Source organism: Lotus japonicus, chromosome 3 (genome assembly GCF_012489685.1).
Source record: "Lotus japonicus ecotype B-129 chromosome 3, LjGifu_v1.2".
Classification (NCBI taxonomy): Eukaryota; Viridiplantae; Streptophyta; class Magnoliopsida; order Fabales; family Fabaceae; genus Lotus; species Lotus japonicus.
This window is the reverse complement of record NC_080043.1, coordinates 84435376-84456617: the sequence shown is the minus strand read 5'-3', so window position 1 is coordinate 84456617 and position 21242 is coordinate 84435376. Positions and strand designations below refer to the sequence as shown.

Below are 21242 nucleotides of genomic sequence, written 5' to 3'. Positions count from 1 at the left end.
CATGAAACACCATCGATTTACATTTGGGTGGGGTGGGGTAGGGTAGGGTGGGCGGCGTGTGCAGGAAATTAGAAGACACTAACTGTAATCTGATAAGAAAAATTGTGAGAAGATTTGTTGGTGCATAGATGTACTATTATAAAAACTCTGTTCTAAGTTATATTCATCATTTTTTATTTGTCAATATTCACCAATCACCATTAGAATGTTATTAATATTAACCCACAAAGATCTCATGGTGGATATTCTCTTACTTGCTCACTTCATGAGGTTTCTCCAATATTTTTAACACTCATTGAGATGTCCATTATGGACATTCTACTATAAGACTTTACAAGGAAAAATCCTAACGAGAAAAAGTTTCAATGAAAGACAGAAAGAGTAAGCAAAATGTTGATCAAGGAAAAAAGGATATTCTCTGTTCTATCTCTCTAAAGTATAATGTAAGGTCTCTTAATTGACATGTTCGGATTCACGCTCAGATTTTCCACAATCATTTCTACCCATAATCAATTCCCATTCCAACATGAAAATCTACGGTGTATGCAAACATGCACATCTTTTCTGACTCTTGAAAGCATTACTTAAATGAATATGTAAACAACAATTTCTCCTTTCTTAAAAGATCACAAGTGAGCAAGGTTGTCTCCTTTAACATATCTTCCTTTTTGCTAAGCAATTGTCTTCATAACAAAGTAGGAGTTCCTCCACTTACTGTGATACTTACATAAGTCACTAGAATTATGCCAGAACTTCTAAAAAGGAATGGGCTGTCTACCAGGCCATGATTCAATCTTTTCGAAATACTTGGGTGGAACAACACCATCAAAACCTTCTGTCAAGATCACCTTGTTGTCAGAAATGTAAAGCTTCAAACCTTCTGAAATAGGATGAGAGAAAAAAAAAAAGTGAAGAAGCAGTAGTCAGTTGTCTTAAAGCAAATGACAAAAATGTTCAAAATCTCAAGATAAACTTGTTCACATTCAGAACATGGTTTGAAGATCATCATACCCTCTAATGCTTTTCTAACATCTAAAAAGATCAGAACATTAACATCGCGCCTCATTCCTGTGGAAAAAAATCAGAATTAAATAAGAAATTAGGTAAATACCTTGGCCTAAGGTAAATACACATTTGCAAAGATTAAAAAGATACAAATAAGACTTTGGATGACTGACTATTTATCATTTAAATCTCTTTTATGTTCAGCATTACTACTATCCTGCCCTCAGGTAAATACACATAAGCAAAGGATAAATGGTAACGAAAATTTAAAATTTGTCATTTGGATTCCACAATTGGTAGAAAGCTAGAATATCAATCCCAATAGACACCATCTCTTTGTCATTCATTCTGAATTTTAAACCTAACCACCATCCTTAATATTTCAGAAGGAAAGTTATCTTTCCTAACCATAATGAAACAAAAGTATCCAGATTTAGATTTCTCCATGGTTAAATAGGATTCTTTTCAAGAAATATCACATTACCACTTATTACTTCTCCATCTGTTGGTAAACCGCAAGAGAAATGAACATGTAATCTCTTCATGCGCTTCAGACCAGAGCCTAGAATTGATTCCAAGTTCCTTCTGTAGGTTCCATGCACACAAACTGCATATAATCACCAAATGAAACAAATAAATTAGCATCAAAATATAAATATTTGCAGAATAGGACTTGCTAAGATATACAGCTTTTCAGCAATCGGAAGTATTTATGTTAATATCATATCTGAGTTCATGGTAAATAGGACATATGTTAAAATATTTTCAAACGATAATCTCACATTATATATAATTCAGCAGTTAATATGTTGCTACGTATAGGGTTCACCTTGAACAGACTCTATAGTAACACAATTCTAATAATTATTCACCTGAAATTTCTTCTGCTGAAAGTATTGGTTTCAATAAGCTTTCAGTTTCAACAGCCTGCAGATCAAAAGTCAATAATCATATTGTCAGAGAAGATGAAGAAAATTGGATGAAAATACAATCCAAAAGCTTCACATAACATAAGAGAGACCATTAATCTAATATTAACTTAAAATTCTATGCAATAGGACTAATTATTGGAAACAAAACATCAATAGTTAAAAAACTGATTAAGAGAAAAAGACAGACAATATTACACTTCCATTCACTTGACTGGAAGAATTTTAAATATATTTTCCACCAAGGGCAATATACATGAAGGGTCAAAAAAATTAGCTCATTCATAGAAGAAATAATTGACACCTATTATCAGCATTTGTTTTCAAGCAAGAATATGAGCTATTCCAATCCCAATTCCAGGAAGAGTTTGGATTTTTTTAAACATCAAACCCCATTGACTTTCTACCTCCATCGACCTTAACAGACCATGATACTTGCATGACAAATATAAGTTATTTTCTGTACTAAAAATATCATATTTCAAGTGCCTTGGAGGCTTGGACTTGGATCAATACATTTCATGACAGCACAGATTTGATAGCGTAACATTTAACTTATGAATATATCTTGAAGCCATATTAGCAATTCTTATACAGAAAACAAAAACTTATGCAGTGATTTAGAACTTCAGATTATCAGATATATATGACTTCATGTTAATATCACTGTACAAAGATGCACAAGGGAAGAGAGAATAAAGAAAAACACCAAGTATTAGAGATTTCATTAATGACATCTGATCACAACAATGGCTAAAAGCAAATTTCAATAGAGTGCTAGGTGCATTACCATTTCCATGGGTTACAGAGTATAGTCCCAAACACTTTAAGTTCAAATATTTCTCCAAAACTTCAAAAGGCAATTGAATGTGTCAACATTTGATGAAAAAGAGATATTTTACCGTAATTGTGTGGCCTTGGTTTGCACGAATTAGTAGTTCTCCATTCTCTTCTATCAGACTGAAGCGCTGCTTATTATCCTTCCGGACAGCCTGATGTTAACCATGAGGTCATTTAGAATAAAAAGTTTTCTTCAGTTAATTCATAGGAAAGTGAAATTAACATTACAATAAAACTGTTTACATTAATGATCAATGTTAAAAGTATATTTTTCTGAGCAAATATTATGTATTCCTCATATTTTTCTGTACAGGCTATTGGTCCTCTTAAAAAAAGGAACAAAACTCAAATCATGCAGCTAAGTACATCAACTGACCTCCCTAATATCATCAATAGTGTGGGATCTCAGGGGAATATTGGCAAGTGTCTTAAGATTCAGCTTAAGTAGATCATTAACGTTCACGTAGCCATCACTCCGCAAATTCAAATTCAATTCGGATGCCATATGACGTAAAATTCGAGTACTGCAGATATTAGACAAAAATATAGATTAATTGAATTTGTTAGTGCAAGAATCAAACGCAAAAACAGTTTAATCAATTGATATCAAGTTCATTCATTCTGTCACTCCATTACCAGCAAATAAAGTACATAAATTTTCATAAAAACCTTATTTGGTAGGCTTAAATTACAAAATTTAACTCACATGGTTTTCTTCCTGGATCAAAGCATAACATAGTTGTTTTTATACATAAAGGGACTAAGAATATCATTTTGTTATACAAACAAAATAACGACAAACGAAACTCACATTTTACAGCCGAGTCAAGAAAAATAAAAGGAAATGTTTATTAAAAAAAATTATTAGAGGGTCTAGTAGTGCTTACAGGAGCCTACCAAGGGCGTCAATTTTGTCCTTTCCTGAGCCACCTTCCCCACCTCGCCCTCTTGTTCTTTCTCTATCATTTCTCATATCAAAAGCCTTTCCTCTGCCACTACTAGCACTGCCCACAAAATATTAAAAACATAAACTTTCTGCTTGATTCTGTAATGGTAGCTACTGAATGAAGTGATAAGTGACTAAATGTAAAGTAATAGTTATCAATCCCAGATTGCAGTGCGTAACCAAAACAATCATAGCAGGGTAGTATACATAGTGAGATGGCCACTATTATGAATATATAGATAATTACACACTTTTACATGACACATAGATACATGCTCAAATAATAATAATAAGAAAACCAAATTAAGTTACATACTTTTACATGACACATATCTTGTACTGAAAACAGTAACATGATTTTGAAGGTAGAAAGACTCTCTCTCATTAGTACACAAATTGAAGCCAGCCACGGCTTCATACGAAACACCAACAATTAGGTAGTCTAGGCTCAAAAAATGCTCAACGTGATGCAGTACCATATCAATAACTTCACTTGAAAATTGAATGCTTTCATGAGCATGGTCACGAAAGAAGGTAAAGAAAACAAGGTCAATGCTTTGTTTCAAAACTATGACAAGCCTTACTCAAGGTTCAAAGTTGATTCATCAGGTCCTGCAAACTATACACTAGATAGTGTTGCAAATTCGTAAAAGAGTAAAAAAAAATCCTGATTTAGTTGAACTGAATTCTTCAATTTGAATGTCAGATTTTTCTCAAACTCAGCATCAGCTGTTAGTAACCAATGTTCATCACTCGCTCACAGTGACACCCAAAGCTTCACCACCTAATTTGATGGTCTTGTTTATGCATATATAGACCTTCATATATCTTCTAATTCCACTGAGCTTATTGAAAGCAGCACATAGTACCATGCCCAATTGCCCATCATATCAAACCCTTTGACTAATCAAACCCTCGAAAATTCACAAATTTTCAAACCACACACACCCTTTTAACACGTGATCATAATTTCAGAAAAAGAAGCTAACTTTGCAATCAAAACACGAAAAAAAGCCACACCAACAACACGATTTAGTAAAATATAACATGCTTGAAGAATGGAGAAGAGAGAAGAATACCTGGGTGTGGCGCGAGAGTAGGATGTATTGGCGTTGTTGTTGTTGTCCATTGAAGGTGAAGCAAAGGACCTGAGTGTGGAAGATGAGAAGGAAGGAGAGAGAAGTGGAAGGCGGAGAGTGCAGCGGCGTAAGACAGTGATGGCGGTGTTGGTCACCGAAGCAAACATGGAATTGAAAATTTGAAATGTAAGACAAGAGAAGATGATGAAGTGAATGAGAGAGAGTGAAACTTAAAACGACGTAGCGTAGAATAGGGAAGGAATTTGTATGAGTAAATAGCCATTTTGGTCCTTGATTGTGTTCACTTGTGACGGACTGGAGTCGTTTTTTATCCCTGAATGTGTTACCGTCGGTCAAGTTGATGCTCTGTGACGGAAAAATTCATGTGTTATCATTTTTGCCACGTTGGCTTGCCACATGATCAATGACTCAGATCTTCTTATGCCACCTTAGTCAATTTAGTCCCTACAGAAAATAAAAATAAAAAAACTCTGAAATCATAAAAATAAAAAATACATATAAAAAAAGAAACTCAAGATCTTCATCATCTTACCCACAAAAAAAAAAATTTATTCATCTCCCAAACATCATTTTTTTCACCTTAATCTCTTTTCCAAACAAAATCCCAAAAAGTATTGACATAAAACACGCAAAAAATTGCAATTTGAGTTCCAAATCGGCGAAAAACAATGAAAATTTTGATAAAGATTGATTTGGGAAAATTTGGCTCAACAGCGACGAAAACGATGAAGCGAAGAAGGACGAGAGCGGCCATGCCGGAAAGACGGCGAGGAAGGCCTTGACCTTTTGGGGTCGGCTCCTGATGAGGTTGCTGCAGATGCACAGGGAAAAGTTTGGATTTTGGGTTAGATGAAGATTTGGGTATTTGAATCAGATATAAATTTCTGTGTTTTGGGTTAGAATTTTATTTGGAAAAGAAATTAAGATGAAAAAGATGATGTTTGGGAGATGAATATGTTACCTTACCTTTGAATTTTATATAATAATAATATAGGGTTAGCTATAGCTATTGGGGCATTTGGTTTTTACCTTTGAATAACACTCTTTTCTTAGTTATTTCACTGCTGCAATTCTCTTTTGCTGTATTCTTACCACCGTATCTGGAAAAGGTGTGGGGTGGTGATGTGATGATGCTGTTGGGTTAATTTAGGTTTTGGTCTAGAGGAGGATAAATTAGTCAAAAGGAAAATACTAACATTAATCACATAATTGGTGTTTTAAATTAATTTAAGTGTAAATTTCTGGTCTTCCATGCTAAACAATCTAACCACACTTTCATGCTAATCGCCACCATATTTTTAAGTCATTTAAGGAAGAAATTACTAATTCACATACCAATATAAATATGTTTTTCATCAAGAAATAAGTATATATTTTGAAAATAGTAACGTGAAATAGATAGGATAAAGAAACACTTTTTAGAAGAAGAAAAATCCAATGTAAAATTACATATAAGTGAGAAAATGTATTTTTAAAATAATGATGTAAAATAAATAAATAAAAATTATGGTTATTTTTTTCTTCTTCAAAAAACTAACAAGAGATAAAGACACTACAAAACCGATAATGAATCCTTCAACAAGATCGTTTCAAACTCTGCATCAAATCTATCAACAACTGTCGATGGGCTATGAGCTCCTTTTCTAGCAAGGCAATCCGCCGCACTATTTTCTATAATGAAAAACAAACAGCCCTGTGCTGAGTCCCTATAAAATAAGGGTAGCCAAGTACTGCTTAGGCTAGAACAACCTTCTACTAGTAAATCTACACATTTGGTGGTACAATTTTTGTATTGAAAATAAGCTAAAAAGACAAATCAATATAAATATTAAGTTAAGCGTATACTATAATTTAGAGAAACTTAATGCAACTCTTTTAACAAACCTTTATAAGAGAAAGTGGTGAATAAAACCCTCATGACCAAATGACTTCAAATATATCACCCCCTGCTCAATTAACTCATTTATCATTTTCCATATTTTCATTTTATTTTGCTTTTGCTATTTAGGAACGTTTACGCTGCTCAACATACAGAATAAAAGACACAGACAAAATCAAAATCACATACTTCAACAAATTCAGTCATAAATAAACAGGCAAACAAGGTACATCATTACATCAGAATTAGCCTACTACTACTACTACTACTACTACTACTACTACTACTACTACTACTACTCATAATACTGCAGAGTGCTGCATCTACCTAATCAGCTGATAATAAATCAGATACTCTACCTAGCCGCAACTTAAAACACTACATTCTACAGTGATAGACATCAGAACCAGGTTTTGGAACAATCATGGATAATAGAGAACACTGCAAACATAAAAAATAAACAACTCAGAGGTAAATGTTGTCAGCAAGACGAATGCAGATTGATGATCAACTTAACTATCAGGCAAAGATATGTTAATATCAGTAGCTGTCTTTCTTGAGTCTGGCATGGAGTGCATGTTGACCCAGTTGTCTCTTCGGAAGGCGTTGTTGGGAGGAGGAGCGAGGCTTGAGTTAAGGGTTCCGGAATTTGGCAGTACATGTCCACCACCCATAACATGTACATCCTCTTTTTCAGCACTAGTTGCGGGTGGAGCAGAAGAAACTGCCATCACTGGTGTAACAGTAACAGATGTATAATCAGACTTGGGCTTCTTTGGTTTCTGATCTTGCTGGCTGTTTGGTAGAAAACTTCCCACCACCACCTGATATAAAAGAGAACATGGATTAGATATCCAAGTGATCGTTCTTCTGAGGAATAGTTGTTGTATCAGAATCAACACCAGAGCAATACTACAGTGCGCTTGTTAAGGTATGCAAGCTAGCCTCTTGTTTCTATTCTCAAACCTTTTTTGTTTGGCAATATACACAGGGAAATTATGTGGTTCTTTCTTAGTTTCTTCAAAAGTTCAAAGAGAAAATTTCATAAGAGCTTGTGCACTGTTGAGAGCAAGTCAAGAGTAGGAGGGTGCTTACCTGAACGGGACTGGCAGCTACAAGAAGACCAGCAACTCCACCACCTACAACGCGGCCATCAGGGCTTGCCAGCGAGACGCTCATTCCACCTGACCTGCTTCTAGTTCCTTGGTTCTCAGTAGGCATGAATGATCCAGACAAGGAAAGTATCTCAAAACGACCCTGCAAGGAAAGAGTTTTTAGAAAAAAATGAAACAAGAGATTAGCACATCATGACCGCATCAACCATCAAATTCAAGTTAACAAAAAAAAAACATTTTTGAATACAAGTCCTCTTAATTATTTTCACATCCAAGAAGCCCCTTTTTTATCATTTATAAATTTCGTGTATACTCTGCTAGACTCCATCAAGATTACTCATTTTTGGTCAAGCTTCTAAAATTCCTTGCTCTGATGCAGCTATTTCTAATAGTATATTGTAGGATCGGTAAAATCCTAACAGCCAAACAGTAGAGGAATAAGGATAAAAGAGTACTTTTTTTAATGAGAAACTAATATTATTTATAATAAAAAAGACACAAAGAAGGAAATCCTTCTTTTACAAGGGAAACCCCTTTCCAAATGTAAAAACCTGTACATCTACTACTTGTCATCGTGAGCAACATATACATTAATTGTGCAAAGAGCTTAAGCTTCCCCATATGTTCGCATTATAATTATCTCATGTGAATTATTAGAAGTATAATATAAAATCCTTCATGTGTTTTCCCCTAAGAGCTTAAGCTTTTGCAAAAGGTTCACGACATGGTATTAGAATCTCTATGACCAAGTGGTCTAGAATTCAATTCTTGGTACCACAATTGTTCTAATAAAAAATTGAATTCAGTACAAGGTAGGGTTTGTGCTTGTTCACGCTTCAAGCCCAATGGGCTCTTGTGTGAGGGGGCGCATTAGAAATATAATATATTATAAACCCATTCAAATGCCTTTTCCCAACAGCTAAGCTTTTGGGATAGTTGGTTTACGACATGAATAATCAATATCAAGATCTTGCCATGATCTACTATTGACACCAGATAACATAATGAGCAGTGACTAAAAACTGACTGCATAATACATGTTAGTATAATTGTACCATAAGATCAAATTCAACTTTCTCACCATCTCGATTAATTTTACTATGAGTACAAAACTTCACCTACATAAACTCAGGACATCATTATTAATATTTCAAGTTTTCTACCCTGATTACAAATATTAGCTATACAATAATTATAAAAATAAGCAATCCCAATATGCTCATACTACTAGTTCAAGGAAGTTATTAATTTATAATAACCATATTGGCATGCATGGTGCATAGGCATACAATATCAAACAGATGCAACATAACTTGGGCAGGATACACATCAAGGTCAAGAACTAAAAAAGAAAAAGGGTTACAGGCTTTCTGGCCCAAAAGAAAATAGTCAATCAAATCAACAATGACGGTTCCAAATCGAAACCATTTATAGGGAATAGGCAATAGCCAAAGTTCCCTTCAGAGTGGTTTTTACCAAAGTTGCTAAGTTTATGAAGTAGAGCAAAATAAAACAGAACAAGGTGTTTTTTATCAGAAAGACGTTTCGAATGAATGTAGGCTTTTAACAATTTGAGAATTTCTATTTGTTTAACAAAAATTGCATTAAAATGTCTTCATGGAAAAGGAAAGCTTGGAAAGATAAAATAAAACATCAGTCAATGGCATGATTTACTGCCGTACCTCATAGGTCAAAGTACCCCCAGAAGAATCAGGCTGACGAAGTGTGACATTTGAAATCACACCATTAGCAGATAAGATGCATATAGCTCGGGGCCCTTGTTGAGAAAAGGATATGACCTTCATTGTGATGTCCTGCAACAACAAAAGAGTAACATTATACAGCTATATCTTAGAAAGACTTAGCAGAAAAAAAACATAACTCTTAGGGAAGGTAAGAATAAAGGTTTATCTTCGTCAAATAGGAAAAAACTACAAAATATTGATCTTCTTCCCTTATATTTAAACTATTTGTTGTGTATTTTTCCTCATGTAACAAAAAAAAACTATTTGTTATGAAATAAAACTAAATTCGCAGGATCTTCACAGCGCCCCTACACCATGTAACTATTTAAGTGAGCATTTTTTTTTTTGATAGGACAGTTTAAATATATTTTTCCATGGCAATAAATGAGAACTAAAAATGGTGATCGAGAACAAGTTTATAAATTATAACACCATAAAAAACAGATATTGTTTAAAAGAGAGAAAACTGAAGCTTAGCCAACAAGTGATTTTATTATAACACTGCAAAGGATTTTATGAAGCTTTACACTATTTTTGTAAGGGTAAGTATAGTAAGAGATAAATTCGTCTAGCAGTGGTATAAGCTAGAACCCTTGTCCTGCCCCCCTGTAAAGCATACCTCACCAGCATTGACAGTGATGATATGCGGCATAAAGCTTGTACCATCAGAGCATGCATTCAAGTCACCTACAGAAATACCAGCAAAAGAATACATATTACTGAACTGTTTCAAACTTAATAAGCAGTAATATCTATAAAAGCAGTCAAACATTTTCCCCTTGACATATGCCATATGAATTATCTGCGCAATGACAGAAGTTCACAATCATATAAAATGCAGTTAGATTTGATGACATTTCCCAACCAATTAGAACTCAGAAGTGGGTCATAATTCAGAAATTAAGCGGTGCCAATTAACTTCATCAAAAGAAAAACAGCACCAAAATAATGACAAACATAAGCATTAGAAAAAACAAATACCTAGATGATGATCCAACCCAATTTTTTTCGACTGCTTGTATTCCATCCCGCGTGGCTTCCCTCGTTTCCCAGATGAATAGTCATTAGAAGGCGGAACTGAAGATGAGATTGGCAATGGTGACAATGCCATGGAGACAGGCCCATCTGGTCCATATTTCCTTGGTCTACCCCGTTTCTTCTTAATTGTAACATCCAACCCTACACTCACCGGTGAGCCAACAATAGCTGCAGCAGTACCTGCTGATGCTGGTGCAGGGACATGAACTTGGTTCGGAGCTTCACTCCTCGGTGCCACATGATAAGCTGATGGAGCTTCTGCTCCTATCACTGTAACCCCAGAACTGATACCTTCTCTTGCTTCCATGCATATATTGAATTACCACTCTCAAGCCAATTTGACCAAACCAGAACCTACAACCCCAGAAAAGAATACAGAACAATCAGAAATCAAATGGGTTTTTGCATTTTTCACATGTAATTACAAAAATCATAGCTTTTTAGCAAAAACATTAGTGCCCTCAAACCTTGTTGAGCATGTTTGTAAGGCACAGTGAAAACCCATCAAAGGATCTTACAGAAGAGAAAGAAAAGATGCAGACTTTGGTTCAGATTGGAGATTCACAACAAAGAAATGCAGTGATTTTCCATCAAAGTTAAAAAAATTTGTCTTTGTTTAACTTCAAATACAGGAAAACCAGAAATTTACCACATAACATGAGATGAAAAAATATTTATCAACCATTATTGAAAAATAACAAAAAAATTAGTAAATAGTACAATTTTATAAAAAAATTATGAAAAATAGGTTAAAAAAATATCAATCATTTGCAGAAGGCTTCTAAAAACACCAAAAGGCTTTTCAGAAACATAAAAATATGCTGCACCCTACAGCATAAACCTGCTTCATCTCCAGCATTTTCCTAAACTTTAAAAGACAGAAAGCTGAAAACAGGGAAAAAAATTAATAATATATTCCAGAAATAATAGAATGAAAAATTTAAAACAAAGCTCTTATATTCAGAATGCAAAGATCATGACCTGTCAGTGTGATTTCCACACTTAAGCAAGCTTCTTCTAAATCTGAAAACCTGTATTCAGGTTTCTTATTCAGCTCAACCAGAACTCAACTAGCTCACTCACCCCAAGAAGATGAAAATTAAAAAAAAATATATGAAAAAGGAAAAAAATAGCACAAAATAAGAAAAATGGTCAAGAAATTCAAAGCAACTTACAATGAAAATTTTCCGTTGGCTGATGGGATTTTCCAAAGCTGCTTGAAATTTGAAAGTTGAAAATGAGAGAAAATGGAAAGATGAAAATAAATACTACTGTTACAGCAATTAACAATAATAATAACTCTCGGGAGAAAAAAACCAAAGATAAAACAGAAAGATAAAGTGCTCTAAATAAATAAATAATATTAATTACAAAGATTTTTTATTTTATTTGAATTTTTTTCCTAAACCCGATAAATACAATTTGGTTAAGAACAATTTGACGTCCGTGAAGGGCAATTAAAAATTTGAAAAATTTGTGTGTATATTAAATTTTGAAATTCGAATGATGGTTAATATGGTAAATTTGGTAAAAAGCGTTATAATTAGAGTGCAATAAAGTGATGTCTTTTTCTTTTATTGACAAATTAATTAATTTGTTTTTGGCACTTAAAGCTGCAAATGCAGGGTTGGACGGCCAAACCTTTATGTTTCCGCTGACCTGCTTTTTGTCTTTTTACTCAAAATGAAAGACCGATAATTGTACTATTATGCCCTTGATGGCATCTCTTAATTATAGTGTAATGCCACTGAAGTGAGGTGAAGTGCACCTCTTGTCTTCTTTCCTTTTGCTTTTTTTAGGAAAATAATTCTTCAAACTATTTTTTAATTGTGTTTGGTGGCTTATTTATTTATAATAGAAGCTAGAATTGTTTATTTTTCTCTTATAAAAAGTACTGTAATGTAAATCCATAAAATAAATTTACATTTTCTCCTAAGAATGGTAAAATTACTTTTACAATGTTATTTATGTGTTAACCGATGTATCCTACATTCGTAATAGTCGTTTGACTAATTCAATAATAGAATGTTGATTTCATTTTCAAGAGTTAGGCTTTTACAATGTTTTTTTAAACACAAATTTATTTTCTTAAATTGCATATACTTACTTTCAAAAAAAAATTGCATATAGTTTGTCAAAAAAAGTTTATTAAACTCATTTTATTAAATTTTTAAATAAATCGGAACTTAATTATTGAATAAGGGAATGAAAATGATTAATAAAGAAAGAGATTAATTTCATAAAAAATACTATAAATAGTTTTTCCTCCTCATATAAATACCATTATTTATGTTATTTTCAAACATAAATTTGTTTTCAAATTTACGTTTACTAAACTCATTTTTATTAAATTTTTAAAATAAACGGAGCCCTTGATTTTTGGTAGTAAAATAAACGGAACCCTTAATTAGGCCTGTCCACCAACCCGTGACCCGTCCGAAACCCGAGAAATCCGACTATTTTAATGAATAAACGGGTGGGTCGGGTCGGGTACCGGTTTGTGCGGATGAAAAAAACGTGGTTAGATGCGGTTTTAACGGTCGGGTGCGGATATGAATTTTATTTTTCGTCGGTACCCGAACCGACCGTCCCACCATCTAACTTATCTGTTCATAAAGCTATATGCATGTGATATATGAGTACCTGACTACCTATTTCCCTTTCTTTACCTGTACAACGTCCCATATTATCTCAAAAGTTGTGATAAAATCAATAAATAAATGTGCGGTGTAATCACTTCTTGTCCCCTGGTGTCATTTCATCATTATATTTACTGAATATAGCTTCTGTACCTATAACTTTTCTCTTCTAGCCAGCTGCAAACACATTTTAATACAATATTTCTTTCTCCAAAACGTGTATAAAGCTGCAAGCTCATATATTAATTATTTATATACATAAGTAAAAGTAAAAACATATTTTTTTATTCAAAGTAAGGACACAATATCACTTACCCACTTACACTCACACAAATTATTTACCCAGAGTCCAAAGAGAACCCAAGGAGCCACCATCGATCACCCTATCATCTCATTCTGCCGCAGGAAGTGGTGAAGTGCACCTTTCTGGCCCCATCGAGCATCTTTCTTCTTCCCATCTCGAAGCTCCACCGAGACGTTGTCGTTGAAGCTCCGCAGCAGCAAGATCAGCTTTTGATCTCTCTATTTTCTATCTTTTAGTTTATCACGTTTATCTCTTCTGTTTTTTTCCGGAAAAGTTATGGATTTAAATGGTTTCTCTGTATCTCTTTCTCGCTCTCATCTCTTCTTCTTTTTTGCCAAAATTTCTGGATTTGAATGAATAACCGCATGAACCCACCCGAGTAACCCGCTATTCGCCCAACCCGAAACCCGAAAAAACCGATAACCTTCTCGGACGGTCACGGTCCAGTATGTGTGGTGGTCGGTTTTGGTCGGATCGAGCTTTTTTGGCCCGAATCCGTCCGAAACCGACCGGTGGACACCCCTACCCTTAATTATTAAGAAAGGAATAAAAGTAAAGAAATAAAAAATGCTAAAAATATGGCTATTTCTCCTCTTATAAATACGAGTATTAGAATATTCTTTGAAGTTTTTCTAAATTTCTAGAGAATTCGATGGTTTCAATTCTAGGGCAATTTAGTAAATACATATATTTAAAAATAATTGAAAATTTGCTAATTATTTAAAGTTGACTCGGGATATTAATGCATATGTATGCATTTATGCAATCTAGTAAAGAAAAAGGAAAGAAGAGATGAGATATTTATTACTTACCAGAATCTGAATGCATGCAATGGCACGTGACAGTGGGGATTGGTCCTTGTAGAAGGTAGCTGCCATAGTTGGGAAAGGCTTTGCTTACCCGTGAGTGGGTGAAACAGAAAATGTTTTTCTTTTTTCTTTTCTTTTCTTAAAAAAGCAAGGAAGATAAATGCTATCTTGTCCACAAAGTCGTGACTTGCATCAACAAATTTAAAGTTACGTTTCAACTAATCTAACCTAAATTTTATTTTTATAATTTTCATAAACGTACGTCTCACCTGATTATGGTTTTGAAATTATAATATAGTGAAAAACTTAATGTGACCAACTGACAAATTATGTACCGAATATTCAATTTGGGAGGGACCAAACAAATTTGAGTGTGGGAGGGATCAAATTTCAAACTTTATAAAATGCTTCTCATGGAAGATGTAAAAGCCAATTATAATTAAGAGAAAACGGTTGATTCATCCTCAGTTTAATTTTTTTTTTCAATTGCCAATGCATTAAAATTTATTCTTATTTTAATTAAAATTAAAAAGAAGTGTAACATTTTGAACTATACAACATATGATTGGATGTAAGCTTTTCAGCAAGTGTTCATATCCATTAATCTTATTAATCAATATACTCTATTGTGTAAATGTTAGACATTATTTTGATGGTGAAATTATCACTTTCTCTAATTTTTCATGTAGCTTGCTGCGGTACCTTAAATCAGATCAAGGTAGGGTACATAAAATGATACGTACCAATAATATACACGTCTGATTGAATCATACATGCTCTAAATGATGTACCAATAAAAAAATATGCTCTAAATTTTAAATGTTAATGTTCTTATCATTATTTGCAAAGTATTCCTCCGGACAATTCTCAACCCTTCTTCTCCCCTGTATCACCAAAAAATTGTTTCAAAACAGAGGTGTCGGGCACCATCATTCACCGGTTACGATATCCAGATGTCGCCTTTTCTATCATCAATAAACCTTGACGGCTAAAATCCTATTTCACATGACAATAATCTACTAAATTACTTAATGCGGGTATCATACCCCAAAAAAAAAATTGGATACCACATAATTCACCATTTTTCATTCATCTCATTCATTCTCTTCTATTTCTATCTTTTCAAGCAATGTATAGATTTTTTTTTATCTTGTTTATCTCATCTATTTCACTCTACATTTTCTCTCTTCTTGTCTCATCCCCTTTGAGTCTTTGAGTTTAGCCTATGCTCCTACATGGGCTCTGTGCATTTTGCTCCCTTGTCGCATGGTCTAACTTTGGTGAAACTCCGGGATTTTGCTCCCTCATGTGCCGAATGGATCTTGGATATAATGATATGGTGAGGTGATGAAGCTAGAACCTATAACACACTCTAACTTTGGTTTATTAAGTCCATTGATTAACTCCGATAAACTACTTCAAGAAAATCATACATGTAATGCTTGAACTAACAATTCATTGATAAATTAATTGCTTAGGATGATGATAGGTGAGGAATATAACCAACTTAACATTTTTTATGTGGCATTATCTTTTTAATTGAGTACAGGATCTATGCCTAATCATTAAGATGAGATTTTTTTAATAAAGAATCATTTATATTAAATTTATTTGAATTTTGATACCTCTAGTATCATGATTGTTTGAATCTAGTTGATCGGATAAATCTGACCAAATCACCTGGACGGGTGTTGATTGAAGAGGAATGACAAAACTCCGGTGCGGGTGGAGGGACTAAGAACTATGATAGATTAATGTGTATCTTATGTTCTCCAAGCCTTGACTTTTATAGAGTTTGAGATTGCACGGTTCGAAACAGTCATGAGTGTCCAGTACATCCTCGAGATCCATTTCTGTCTTGGGTGATGGTCCATAGTTATTTGATTGGTCAATTGGAATTGATCGTCCTTATGATTTATCGGGTGAGGAGACAACATGATCGACCCGGGGATGATCGGCTGGAGCGTCTCCCAAAATAGTCATCTAGTTCTAGTCCACAAGAATTACGGAGCTTGAGGTAATAGAGTTTAAGTGTCCGTCGAAAGTCGTGCTTGATCAGGTGAGGAGACATCACGATCGATCCGAAGGGTGATCAGTTGAGCGTCTCCCATAACACTAGTTTTTATGTTTTAAAATGAGTAATTGTGATCTCTCATATTTGTTTAATGTTATACTTGTTGTCATTCTGTCGGGTCTTCATCCAAAATGTTAACATGTGATTAGGGGAGTGATATGACATTGATGAATTACATAGGTCACGCACGCACCCATGGCATTCTGAATTTCTGATGTGAGGGACACAATCCTCCGTTCTAAAACAGGGGGCTTAAATCGATACCACGAAGAGCAGAAATACAATTAAACAAAAAATATTAATTGACGTCTCGAAATTAAATTCATTTTTGAGACCAGAGATATATTTGTTCATCATAAAAGAAAAGATGGTGTTGAATAAAGTAAAGAAAGAAGTGTACATTCAAGTTGGACTTGGAGGTCAAGAACCAAAGTCCAATGTCCTGACTTCTGACTCCTCTATTCCACGTGTAGGACACCGTACCAATGAGCATGAGGTACTCATCCTAGGTTGCTTCAACTTTCAGACTCTCTATCTCTCTCTGTTAGTGCAGGTCACATGCTCTATTCGAGTCATGGTCAAACCCAATGTAATGACACCTGCCACCTTGTCTTCATCTCCTTCCAGTGTCCATATAAAAAGACATACCATATTTCACAAAAAGATAAATAAAAAATTAAAAAGTGAAATTTATATCTTATTAATCAGGTAAACCAAGTCTTGTTTCTGCATTTTTAGATATAAGTTAATAAGTGTTACGTGAGCAAACTTGAATGTACAAATATTTTCATTCACTCTACAACAGATACTCAAACATAACCTTAACTTTTTCAAACTAAAACCAAAGACACTCTGTTCAAAATGGATGGAAAACTACTGAATAAAAAAGGATCAAATCCATAACTTCAATTAAAATTTTGGAAGAAAAATCACACAGTTAATTAATATGTACAAAAATCATAAAAATGGGAAAGTAGGGGAAAAAATCTGCAAATCAAGCCATAAAAAAACTCAAAGCAGTGCAGTTTGAAAACTTTATAAATAATTTTTGGAAGATAAAACAGCAATGAACTTCCTTAATGGAACAGAGGAGTAAATTCCTTACAAGCAAAAGAAAATTTGAACCTAATACACAAATAAGGGGTTAGTGAAAAATTGAAAAAAGAAAAATAGAGGTTGCTCTTTCAGAAAATCCTCCAATCCCTCTATCAAAAGGTTGAATAAGAGTAATTTTTACAAAACCAAACCGAGTCTTCCAATTTCATTATGTCCAAAAATCTTTAAGATGGATATTCAGAATACTAGGAAAATTTTCAAACAATTCTTGCATTCCCTTGAATAAGAAAATTTCCAAGATAACCAGGACATTGTTCAAGAGAATGTTAACCTGATAAAGGATTGTAGTAACCTAAAACTACAAGGTGTTTGCCATCTCTTGTTGTTCTGCTATCAGTAACAATGACACGATAGAATGAGTGGTTCCTGCAACCAAGTCTCGTTAATCGAATCCTGACCACCATATTTCAACTCTAACTCTCCTGCATTAGTACAGACACAGGAGGGAACCAAAAATTCAGTTAGGGGAAAGCTGATATAACTCTGAAAGTTTTTGAAACCATTCTGCACCAGTGCTACCGAATTCGCTTCCCACCCCAATGAACTACGAACCAGTTGTTTTATCTTGGTATTTCCATGGCCACTTTCTTGCCTCAACACTTTCGTGGAGAAGGAGAATGTTTTTTGGTTCAATCTGTAGCTTTGCAAGCATGGTAAGATTCAAACTTTATCATTCATGTGACATAATAAATGGCAGATCATGTCAGATAATACTTTCTTGATTTCAGCAACCCTCACTCAAAATCATTGAAATTCATAAAATCATGAAACATGATTCCCAACACACTGAAAGTAAATTAGCAACAGTAAGAGGACCTTTTGATTTAAAAAACATAAGGAAAACCATTTCTACTTATGATTGAAAGCAAGTTACTTCATACTTGAAAATTTTAAAAAATATCTAAAGATCACATTTGGTTCATCAGAATGACATTTGAATGAAATAAAATCACCAATACCTCTAAGTTGTTACGGATTTCTAAAGCAGAGGAGATAGATGAGGGAAATGATTAACCTGGTCAAGAAGGAGGTCTTTGATAGCTGTAGAGTTCCAGGTAAAAAATGATAAATTGCTTTCCTAGCAAGGGAGAACTTTCCATATTAGAAGTATCCAAGTTTCATATCATCAATACCTCTAAGTTTATATTAGACACTTGCTGGAGCATATGAACAATTCCCACCATTAAGTAACAGGCCATCCAAGGACATTTCAGCTAGCACATTGAGAAGAGGATAAATTTCACATCTCCTGACGTCAATTTCACTAAGTACTTCTTGTAGCTCAGAATCATAGAGATTACAGCTCCTCAATGTGTTTTGAATAACACAACTCATCTCATTGGACCTTCCATCATAATGTAGAGCTTTAATAAGAGCAAGTACAGTACAAATATGAGGAGCAAAACCATAATGCAGCATCTCCATGTACATACTATACGCCTTATGAACATTAAGAGATCTACAATGATCAAATATTGATAAATTATAAACAGCTCCATCTGGCTTATAATTCCCGTGAAGCATTGTGTCACGAGCTCTGGCTGCTTCATCCACTAAACCCCTCATGTGTAAACCTTTGACAAGCCTTACGCCCTTACCACACTCTTAAATTCATTATCATTGCAGTTCTCTATCAGAGTATCATATGCTGTATAAGTTGGCATAAACAAACACTGTTCAGAAACCCTCCACATTAGATCACTCTTAGTTTCTCTTGTCCTACCTTTCTTATTAAGTCCATTCAATCACACACTATATTGAACAGAAGCTGGCAAAGAACCGTTGTGATCCATTTCATATTCCAAGTTATTAACCTTTTCTAGGTTACCTTCAGCACAAAAAGCATTCATCAAACTAGAATAAACAACCTCATCTGACAGGTCTTCCATAAGTGATTCATACATGCCTTCATCTAGCCAACTCGGCATGAACTTTTCATTAGCCTCCAACTTCATTTCAAAAGCCTTCCCCGGCTCCCGGTTTCGACAAAACCCCGATATAACCTTGTTATAACTAACAGCATCAGGGGACAAATCCATCTCAGGCATGCCCCTAAAAATCCCCACAGCCTCCTCAACCCTCCCCAAAAAGAAATACCCATAAATAAGCGCGTTGTAAGTAACAATAGACGGCGAAAACCCAGTAACAAAATCAGGCAAAAAACCCTTCTTTACCATTTCATCATGCAAATGAAAAACCTTACTGAATTCACCTTCAGCATAATAAGCGTACATCAATGTAGTATAAGTATACTCACGTGGCGACATACCCCCGCGCAGCATCTCTAGGAGGAGATAAAAAGCTTCGTCAGTCTTCTTTGCTGCCATACGTTTCAGCATCAGGCACAATGCCCTTCTCAACCATCTCCTTCTTCATTTCAAGCGCCTTCTCCATCTCCTCATCTCCACAAAACTTTGGATATATATTTACATTATCGATTAATTTTTATTTATATTGAGAAATGTTAGTTGTTAGTAAATTAGTAGAAATTATCTCTCATCAGAGTTCGAACCCTTCACTTTCACCTTCAATTATCCCTCCTCCTCAAGGTTCTAGTATTTCACAACAACCAATGGGTTGGTATGTGGGATGTTGAACGACCAAAAAAATACAAGATTTTTATGGGATTAAAACATAACTGGATGGATGGATGGATGAAAAACTCTAATTACCTTATGCGAGAAGATTGACCATGTTCTTAAAAATAATAGATTTGTATTGATGAAAAACTAACTGGACTGCCCTGACATGCCTAATAGATAGTTCAAGCCCAAGTCGTATAATTAAACAACCTTTCTTAAAGTCGAGTCAAGCCAGACTTTTGACGGATCAGGTCGCAACCTTTCTTTAGGTACGGTTGTGGATCAGATTAATGTTGTTTCCTCTATTCTTGATTTTTATGAGGCGATTTTTTGCTAGAAGGTTAACCTTGGTGAGTTGCAACTCTCTTTTAACGAAATGTGCATTCTGCATATGTTGGTTAGCTTTCGAGATATATGGATGTTAAGGCAATGGACAGTTACGATAAGTATTTTAGACTTCCCGTTATCATTGTCAATGAGAGGGTGTGGAAGGGGCTGAAGGGGTGGATGGAGGATTCCTTGTCTAGAGCGGGGAGGGAAGTGGTTGTGAAATTTGTGGCACAAGCGATTTTAGCATCTGTGATGAGCTGTTTTGGTATTCATGCGTCACTTTGTTCTGAAATTGAAAGGATGATTACTGAGTTTTGTTGAGGTGGGGATGTTACTAAATGAAAGATGAATTGGACGTGATGTAGCAAGTTTGCTCAACCTAAAGTTGTGGGTAGGGATGGCACCCGCGCGGGGCGGGGGCGGGGAGTGGCCCCCCCATCCCCGCATCTCTCTTTTGTCCCCGTCCCCATCCCCATTCCCCACGGCGGGGTAAATTTTCACCCCTTCCCCAATCCCCACCTCCACACAGGTCCCCACGGGTCCCCATGGGGACCATTAACACATCATTAAAAATATAATAAAACTAAATTAAATATAAAAAATACACAAATTTCTTCCTGGACCACAAATGTATAGAAACCACGGATGAGAATAGAACATGTCAAATTCCATGAAAATGTGAAATAGGGTTATACTTATAATGGTAAGAAATCTAGGGTTTTATAATTGACTGTTTGTATTCTTTTTTTTACAACCGACTGATTGTATTCTTATTTTTAAACTTTTATATA

The 21242-nt window shown here is 34.7% G+C and overlaps 3 protein-coding genes across 4 annotated transcripts; all 3 read right to left on the bottom strand.

Moving 5' to 3' along the window:
* Positions 1-366: 366 nt before the first annotated feature.
* Positions 367-5767, bottom strand: LOC130746660 (uncharacterized). The gene is made up of 9 exons (XM_057599356.1): positions 5353-5767; positions 4800-5264; positions 3662-3778; positions 3151-3298; positions 2837-2926; positions 1878-1932; positions 1490-1612; positions 1012-1068; positions 367-880 (listed from the first exon to the last, which is right to left on the bottom strand). Exons 2-9 carry the CDS (start codon positions 4964-4966, stop codon positions 756-758), a joined length of 882 nt encoding a protein of 293 aa, XP_057455339.1. The 5' UTR covers positions 4967-5264; positions 5353-5767; the 3' UTR covers positions 367-755.
* A 1118-nt stretch (positions 5768-6885) lies between these two features.
* On the bottom strand, positions 6886-11924 carry LOC130746659 (AT-hook motif nuclear-localized protein 1-like). Of its 2 annotated transcripts, XM_057599355.1 has the most exons (7): positions 11773-11898; positions 11579-11628; positions 10541-10951; positions 10179-10246; positions 9497-9628; positions 7795-7956; positions 6886-7523 (listed from the first exon to the last, which is right to left on the bottom strand). In XM_057599355.1, exons 3-7 carry the CDS (start codon positions 10902-10904, stop codon positions 7212-7214), a joined length of 1038 nt encoding a protein of 345 aa, XP_057455338.1. In that variant the 5' UTR covers positions 10905-10951; positions 11579-11628; positions 11773-11898; the 3' UTR covers positions 6886-7211. The 2 variants fall into 2 exon arrangements, with proteins under 2 accessions (XP_057455338.1, XP_057455337.1); XM_057599354.1 differs by lacking the exon at positions 11579-11628 and having other exon boundaries at positions 11773-11924.
* Positions 11925-16738: 4814 nt separating this feature from the next.
* Positions 16739-19972, bottom strand: LOC130746658 (pentatricopeptide repeat-containing protein At5g39710-like). Its single transcript, XM_057599353.1, has 2 exons — positions 17811-19972; positions 16739-17043 (listed from the first exon to the last, which is right to left on the bottom strand). The coding sequence occupies exon 1, from the start codon at positions 19876-19878 to the stop codon at positions 19285-19287; it is 594 nt and encodes a 197-aa protein (XP_057455336.1). The 5' UTR covers positions 19879-19972; the 3' UTR covers positions 16739-17043; positions 17811-19284.
* Positions 19973-21242: the final 1270 nt, after the last annotated feature.